The 8,706-nt window shown below is 23.6% G+C and overlaps 5 protein-coding genes across 5 annotated transcripts, besides 1 other annotated feature; all 5 read left to right on the forward strand.

Moving 5' to 3' along the window:
- The first annotated feature begins 766 nt into the window (after positions 1-766).
- Positions 767-1,869: a repeat region.
- Positions 1,870-1,925: 56 nt separating this feature from the next.
- Positions 1,926-2,759, forward strand: EHI_101390 (Endonuclease V, putative; the record flags this gene model as incomplete). The annotated part of the gene is made up of 3 exons (XM_644309.1): positions 1,926-2,024; positions 2,092-2,409; positions 2,457-2,759. The coding sequence occupies 3 exons, from the start codon at positions 1,926-1,928 to the stop codon at positions 2,757-2,759; spliced, it is 720 nt and encodes a 239-aa protein (XP_649401.1).
- Positions 2,760-3,392: 633 nt separating this feature from the next.
- On the forward strand, positions 3,393-3,842 carry EHI_101400 (uncharacterized protein; the record flags this gene model as incomplete). Its single annotated transcript, XM_001914293.1, has 1 exon — positions 3,393-3,842. The coding sequence occupies one exon, from the start codon at positions 3,393-3,395 to the stop codon at positions 3,840-3,842; it is 450 nt and encodes a 149-aa protein (XP_001914328.1).
- An 827-nt stretch (positions 3,843-4,669) lies between these two features.
- Positions 4,670-5,314, forward strand: EHI_101410 (uncharacterized protein; the record flags this gene model as incomplete). The annotated part of the gene is made up of 1 exon (XM_001914294.1): positions 4,670-5,314. One exon carries the CDS (start codon positions 4,670-4,672, stop codon positions 5,312-5,314), a length of 645 nt encoding a protein of 214 aa, XP_001914329.1.
- An 88-nt stretch (positions 5,315-5,402) lies between these two features.
- On the forward strand, positions 5,403-6,122 carry EHI_101420 (uncharacterized protein; the record flags this gene model as incomplete). The annotated part of the gene is made up of 1 exon (XM_001914295.1): positions 5,403-6,122. The coding sequence occupies one exon, from the start codon at positions 5,403-5,405 to the stop codon at positions 6,120-6,122; it is 720 nt and encodes a 239-aa protein (XP_001914330.1).
- A 43-nt stretch (positions 6,123-6,165) lies between these two features.
- On the forward strand, positions 6,166-6,879 carry EHI_101430 (uncharacterized protein; the record flags this gene model as incomplete). The annotated part of the gene is made up of 1 exon (XM_001914296.1): positions 6,166-6,879. The coding sequence occupies one exon, from the start codon at positions 6,166-6,168 to the stop codon at positions 6,877-6,879; it is 714 nt and encodes a 237-aa protein (XP_001914331.1).
- Positions 6,880-8,706: the final 1,827 nt, after the last annotated feature.

An 8,706-nucleotide genomic window follows, 5' to 3' on the forward strand; every position in this document is an offset into this window, starting at 1 on the left:
CTAAATAAAATACCAACATGAATAAAGAAAATAGAATAAATAGAATAAATTAAGTGATGTTTAGAAAAGAGGAAATGACAAAAAGAAGAAATGAATGATGTTTATAAAAGATAAAAATAAAATAATAAATATAAAATCAAAACTAAAATAACATAATAATATAATAACAATATCATTGTTTTTATCTTATTTTATTCTTATTTTATTTATCTTCTTTCATTATTTTTATTCTTCTATTTTATTAAATGAAAATGAATGAGAAATGAATGAAAATCAAAAACAACACACAAATATTAATATAAAATCAAATAATGAAATATCAAATAATAATTGAATATGATGAAGTAATTTAATAAGAAATATAATAAATAATAATAGAAAGAATGAAATAAGATAATATGAAATAATAATAAGAAAATAAAATGATATAAATGATGATATTAATAATAAATGAAATTATATAATAATATAATAATAATGAAATATTCAATCATAAAATAAGAAATAAATGATAATTCAATGAGAATAATTAAAATGATGAAATTTAAAAAGAAATCAAATTAATTCAAATAAAAGATTGATAAATAGAAAATCAATATTCTCATTAATGAAAAACAAAAGAATAAATGAAGAATAAACAATATTAAAGTATAAAGAAATGATTATTCTCATCTGAATAAAGAATAATAGAAAATAAATAATATCATTATTTATCTCTGTTTTAATTTATTGTTTGTTTATTTTATTATTTATGTTTTGTTTTACCTTGAATTAGTAAGAACAGTGATGTACTACTGTACCAGAGAAAGTGAAATATGAAATAACATATTAGATAGATGGTATAACAAGAAGGGAATATGGAATAGAATTAAAAAACATCAATTCATAAAATAAATGAAACAAAAATAGAAGAAATAATAAATGAAGGGATAGAAAAGAAAAAAGAAAAAGAAGTAGTAATAGAAATAAAGAAATTATTGACAAATACATCAAAAAATGGAAGTCCCATCAAATTAGTGACATTTTAGAAGATGGTTTGAGTCAAAATGAGTAGATAAAACTACTACAGTGAAAGCATGGAAGTCATTCAATATTAAAAAGAATGTATTCCTTCAATTAACTAAAATGCAAGATGGAGCAATATTTTGTGGGTATAGAAAATCAAAAATAATGAAAAATGAAAGATTGAAATACTCCACACTTTGTAAAGACAAGATAACAACAGTAGAACACATTCTAATATCTTGTATTTATCATAATAAATCACAAATGGAAAAACATGACCATATAGGCATTATAATATGGGAGGGATTAATAAGAAAATACACTGGAAATAAACAATATAAAAAACCCCCATATGAAACAGTGTTCCAATATAAAGACATCACAATGATATGGAACAAACAAATCATGCCTAAAAGTGATGGACAATAACACAAAAGACCAGACATATATGTATTAGATAAAAAGAATAAAACTGGTCTATTATTTGATATGACAATTGTGGCTGATCACAATATTAATTGAGTGTATTGGAAGAAAAGAAATAAGTATAATGAATTAAAGAATATTCTAATGAAAATAGAAAAATTAAAAGATGTCAAATAATTCCAGTAGTAATCTCAATCAATGGATTAATGAATAAAGAAAGTAATAGATTAATTAAAGAATTAAAAATTGAAATTGACATCGAAAAAGAAGTAAAAAACCTTGTGATTAAAAACATGATGGACGTCATGGAATACTGCTTTTATCACAATCAAACATACTCAGTAGAGTTGCTTGAAGATGATTCATTGATGTGATTAGTCTCCCCTGAGCCATTAACATAGAAGTTATTTCTATTAATACTTAATTAATTGCTTTTTATTTTAATTTCTCGTTATTTTACTTTTTTGTGAATTTAAACTTAAAAACAATAATTAATGGAAAAACAATGGGAAAAATATCAAATTTTACATTCTAAAGATGTAATACTTGAAGACTCACATGATTGGACATTAAATACATTATTACGTGTTGGTGTTTGTTTATTTTGTTTGTTTATAAGTAGAACATTATTAATTGATATGATAAATTATTAATAATTAGGGATTGGATATTTCATTTTCAACAAATCATCCAAATCTTGCAATTGGTTGTTTAGTTGTTTGTGAATATCCTTCTGGAAAAGAGTTATTGACATTAACATGTCGTAAAATAATTACAATTCCTTATATTTCAGGATTTCTTGGATTTAGAGAAGTAGAAGTTTATCATGAACTACTCAACGATTGTAAAGAAAAGTACTCTGAGTTATATCCACAAGTTGTGCTTGTTGATGGAAATGGATATTATCATCCTCGAAGATTTGGTTCTGCAACTCATGTTGGAGTTTATTGTGATATACCATCAATTGGTGTTGCAAAGGTTTGTATTTTTTGTGTTTTATCCACAGAATAGTTGTAAGAATGTAGACTGTATTATGTGTTGATGGGATAGGAAAGAAGGAGATTAATATAATTACTTCACAACTCAAACCAGGTGAATCAACTACAGTTAGTACTTCAAATGGAGAAGCGTTATGTGAGGTTATAAGAAGTAGAGGTGGTAGTATAAATCCAATCATTGTTAGTTGTGGGAATAAAGTTTCACTTTCAACAGCAGTAATTATCTGTAAAGAATGTTGTTTACATAAAATCCCAGAGCCTATTCGACTAGCTGATTTAATTTCAAGAAAGTTGTTAAGAGATGAAGGATTACTCCAACACATGAATTAGAGATAAGCAAAACAAAACGAAGATTAAAATTATTACATATAAATGAAAAGTCAACAATATATTTCTTTTCAAAAAAAGGAATTAACAAATTAAACTTCAATCAATCATTTACAATGATTAAAAAAAGATACAACTTGAAGAGATTTATCTGTCAAATATTGTATTATATTTTAATAACATAAAAACAGGTGAATTGTTTACATTAATAAATAAAAAATGTAAAGACTCGCTTCAAATGTTACATATCAATCCATCATATTCTGTTGAGAAAGTTAATGAATATTTTCATATTAAAGAATGTAATTTTCAACTCCAAAAATCGTTTATAAAAGAAATGAAATTATTCCCTCATCTTGAAACAGTGTGATTTACAGAACAAACTATTCAATTTCTTCCATTAATTCCTTCACAAATTAAATTGATTCGACTTCTGTTATTAATCCAAAATCTACAATATTAAGAAATGATTATTAGAAAGTAAGAATCGCTTCATTAACATTAAAAAATCCCAAATACTCTTTTGATCTTTCAGAATTTACTTCTTTAACAAGTCTATCACTTAATATTAAGAAACACTTAAGAGTTAATGATTTTATTAGAAATAAATATCATCGTTTTGAAAGAGTCTATGTTATGATGGAAGGATTTGTTGATATCAACTTTATTAATCACATTGATCAATTCAATATTAGAAAAGTAATTATTGAATTTGATAAACAAGAAATATTAGAATCAGTCATTAAAAATAAGAAACTCCTTAAAAGAATTACATTTTGTTACAAAGAATGTTATTGTACTATTTCTAATGATGGTATTATTCACAATAAACGAATAACTGATGGATTTGACATAACAGAAAAAGGATTTAATAATGATACAATACTTCAGTATTATCCTGAACATATAAAAATAAATGGATTTATCAACAAGAAAATTGAAATGGATTTTAGTTCATTCACATTCATAAAATCAATCAAATCAACAACATCTTCAATTTGTTTCAATCCACCAACTCCTTTAACACATTTAGATTCAAAATATTTCTATGAAATATCTTCTCTTAAAGAATTACATCTTCAATGAAAATATATTCAACATTTATCTCTTCCTAATAATTTAACAGCTTTAACAATTACTGATTTTATTCAAATTTCTCATTGTTCTCAATTAATTCGACTTTCTTTGTGTTCAAACAAATCATTTCCAATTATGTTATATCGAATGTTAACATATTTGTCATTGTCATGTAATACTTATGGTAGTCTTTGTTTATTAACACAATTAAAAGTATTGTACTTAAACAAAATCATTAAAAGTGTTGATGTTGAATCATTTTATCCTACTTCATTAGAATTTTTACAATGTTATTCTAATTCCTTACCAAAGAAATTATTAATTACACAATTAGTATTAAATGATTCTTTAAACAACATAATATCCAATATTATTCATATCTTTGTAGTTTAAAAACATTGGGATTAATTTCATATTCACCTTTACTTCCTTCTTCTTTGACTTCTTTAACTGTATCATGTTTTGGTTTATCACAAAGTCATATATCATTTAGTGAAATAAATTGTATTAATGTTAAGCAACTTCACATTGAAAATTGTAATACTCATAATATAGAATTACCATCTTATCTTGATTCCCTTTATCTTCATTATTCTGAGTTTGAAATAACCAATCCAAGTATATTTTATACTTGGATTCTTAATGAAAGTAAAATTAATGAAGAAATGATTCAAAAAGAATTTATAAAGAATTTCTATTGCAAAAGATCAAAAGAAAGTGAGTTTATTAACATTGAATTGTATTTATCACTTCCTCAAGTAAAATTTTGTTATTGTCAGAAATAAAAAATTTATTATTTTTACGTTAGTTTTAAAACTAATAAAAATAATTAATTGATGAATAATGAAGTTTCAATATTCTTTTATGGCGATTCAAATCTTTATGGAATTGAAGCTGTGACTTATAAACGTTATTCTTCCAAAGACCGATTTTCTAACATTGTCATTGAACAATTAAAAAAAGAATTTACAAAAGTCAATTGTATTGTTGATGGAAAACCTGCTCGTTCATTGAAATATGAAAACATCCCATTTGGCATTACTAATGGATTAAAAGACTATGATCAATTCTTATTAAAGATTACCTCCAATCCATTTTCAACAAACAAAGTATTAATCCTTGCATTATGTATTAATGACATTCTTTCAAAAGCAACTTCACAACAAGTTATTGATGCATTGCAACAATACATCGAAAAAGTACAAAAACAAACAAAAATAATTATTTTAATTCCACCACCACTTCAATACTGTACAATTGATAGTTGGAAATCCACAGTAAATCCAGTGATTTCAGAATCATTGAATTTTATTCATCAATTAAAAGTTGTTGTTGAAATGTGGAAAAAGCAAGAAATAATAGATGGATTTGTTGATTTAGATGGAATGAGTGTTGGAGCAGATGGTGTTCATTTCACATCTGATTCACATCACAAAATTGCAGAAAAGTTACTTTCAATTCTTCATGATGTTTTAAATTGAATTATTTTTCGCAGATTTATAAAGTCAAACAGGAATAAAACACAACATAAAAGAACTTAGACTAATTGAAGAAGAAGTAAGACTTTTTATGACAATAAAATCAATAGTTATTTATGCTGATGAAGGGACTATTGATGTTTGTGTTTATTACTCAATAAAAATGCTTCATTCTCAATACCAAGAAGCTCAGATAAGAAAAATATATGCTAATGAGTTAATTGAAGGTAAATGGATTTATGAAACTGATTTGTTTGTTATGCCAGGTGGTGCTGATCGTCCATTTCACAAAAAACTCAATGGCAAAGGAGTTGAAGTATTAAAAGAATTTATTAATAATGGTGGAAAGTATCTTGGAATTTGTGCAGGAGCATATTTTGCATCATCATTTATTGAATTTAATAAAGATGTTGCAAATGAATTAACACTATGTGAAGAAAGAACATTAAAACTCTTCAATGGGATTGCTCATAAACCAATGTATCAAGGATTTGAAGAATATTCTGAACGAGGAGCTGTCATAATTCCTATTTATTATCAAAACAATGAAAAAGTCGAACTTTATTATAATGGAGGATGTTCATTTGTTGACAATTTAAATCAATACAAAGAGAGTCATTTTCTTGCAAAATATCCAAATGGAATGAATGCATTATTCTTTGACATTATTGGTAAAGGAAAAGTTATTCTTTCTGGTCCTCATTTTGAATTAGACATAGAATGGTGTGGTAAAATGCTTAAAGAAAGTCAGAAAAGTGAATTTGAAATAAAGAGAAAACTCTTTTTGAAATATATTTTTTCATATTTTTAATTCCATCATTGTTTAATCATCTTCATTTTTATTATTTCATTTGATGATCACTACTATCAGAGTGTATAATGACATTGGAACATCTACTCTTTGTGTTTATAACACAATTCATTTATTTCATCATTTTTTCCCTTGTGCTAATGTTTTTGTAATTTCTTCTTCAGAAATTAAGACGAGTCAAAGGGTTGAAAATACTGATTTGTTAGTCATTCCTGGAGGTGAGGATTTGCCATATCTTGACAAACTTCAGATGGATGGAATTGAATTGATTAAGTCGTTTGTTCTCAATGGCGGAAAGTTCTTAGGGATATGTGCTGGAGCATATTTTTCGTCATCATACATTAAGTTCAATGCAAATTCACAATTATCCATTGAAGGAGAACGTTACTTAAAATTTTACGAAGGAAATGCAATTGGTCCAGTGTATGATGGATATCAACCAAATAGTGAGTCAGGTGCACATATAGTAAAGATAAAGTACAATAATAGTTATGCGTATGTTTATTATAATGGAGGTTGTTATTTTGATGATAATAACAGTAAAGTAGAAGGTACTTATTTTGCGTTGTATGAAGATGGCAAACCATGTGGATATACTAGAAGATATGGAAAAGGGAAAATTCTCATCACGGGATTTCATTTTGAGTTTGATGAACAATGTTGTTCTCATTTGTTAAGTCAATTAAGGTATGACGATTTTGAATTAAGAAGAGAAAGTCTTATTAGATACATTTTATCATTATTGAGTGATAGTTAACAAAGGGATATTGATTGTTTTGTACAGAAGAGAATAGACAACAAGATGAAGAGAATCATTTGAGGTTAAAGTGAGATATGTTCAATAACATAATTAAGAAATGTACTAAGAAAACGAATAAAATCAAAATGGAATTTAATAACACATACAACATGAGTTAATAAAACAATAAAGACAAAATAAATCAATGGAGAATAACGAGGAGATTTAAAGAAAAAACAAACCAGTGTTATGATGTACAAATAATCATAACATAATACAAACATACTTTATTTGCTTAAATAGAAAGTATTGTTTTTTGATTCATCATTTTTTCTTTTAACAAATTTGTTTTTTATTTTTGTTATTATAAAAATAAGTCAATTAAAAATAGAATAATTGATTATTTCATTTTTATATCATATCAATTCCTTATAAATATCATGTTATAATTAATTGTTAAATTGTTAGAATACTAAGGAGATAGTACATTGAATTTATTAATTCAAATTCAGATTAGTGTTTGATTATTTTTATTTTGTCAGTTTGAAGATAAACATGATATTCTTTCAGTGAATGAAAAATCCTAAATTAATCAAAATTATATGTGTTATGAATATTATAATAATAAATAGTAGTCATAATACATATGAATAGATAAAATAAATATAGAATAATGAATATAAAGACAGGAGAAATATAAAAGAATAAGAAAATGGAGAATATAAAAGACAATAAAGAAATAATTATGAAGATAAAATGATAGAAAATTTATAATTGAAAATGAAATTACAAAGATATAACAAAATTCACAACAATTATATTTAAACAATAAATAAATATGAAATAAATAATAAATAAATTAATAATAGTGAGAAATATTCATTTAATTCAATATATTAATTACAATATATCAACTATAAGAATAGAAAACGAAATAATAAAAATAGAAAACGACAAAATGAAATGCATGAAATATAGAATAAAATACCAAATCATTGTAATATTTGAAAAAGAAAAAATAAAATAGAAAAGATGATAAATGAATAAACAGAAGAAATGATAGAAAATAACAATACTATAAGAATAAAGAAGAATAACAATCACAAATAATGAATATCAGTAATTTATATAAATGAATAAAATAAAGAATAATATCAAAATAATGATAGAAAAATGAAAGAATAATAAAATATATAAATAATATACAATAATACATGAAATTTCATTTATCACATTTTATAACAAATATGTATAAAATGATAATAATTAAATGAAATAAATTTAATTCAATCAAATTACAACACAATAATATTTACATATATGAAATGAGATAAATAAGAAATAAATAATAAAATATAGAATAAATAGAAATAAATTAGATGAAAAGATGTTTAGAAACAAACAAAATGTAAAATAATAATAAAATAAAGAATATCAAACAAACAAAATGTAAAATTGTAATAAATAATAGAAATATCAATATTTTATGAATAACAAATAGAAATGAATAAAAGAAGAAATATACAGATATATTCAAATATAATGTAATATTTAATTCAATTAATACAGATTTAAAAACAAATAAATAGAACTAAAATAAACACAAAGAATTAATAAAAACAATATTTAATTTACAATCAAATAAACGTGAATTGAATAATGAATTAATTAGTTGAGTATATTTTATGTAATTTATCAAATAAGCATTCATATAGAATGAATTTAGATGAATGAAAGTGGTTAATTCAATAAATTTATTTATTTTTAACAATAGTTAAATGAAATGTTAGTTTATAATATTTCATTGGAAGGTATTATTTAACCATCTGATAAATAAAAACAACA

The sequence above is a fragment of the Entamoeba histolytica genome, genomic scaffold, assembly GCF_000208925.1.
Source record: "Entamoeba histolytica HM-1:IMSS scf_1104750517815 genomic scaffold, whole genome shotgun sequence".
Classification (NCBI taxonomy): Eukaryota; Evosea; order Mastigamoebida; family Endamoebidae; genus Entamoeba; species Entamoeba histolytica.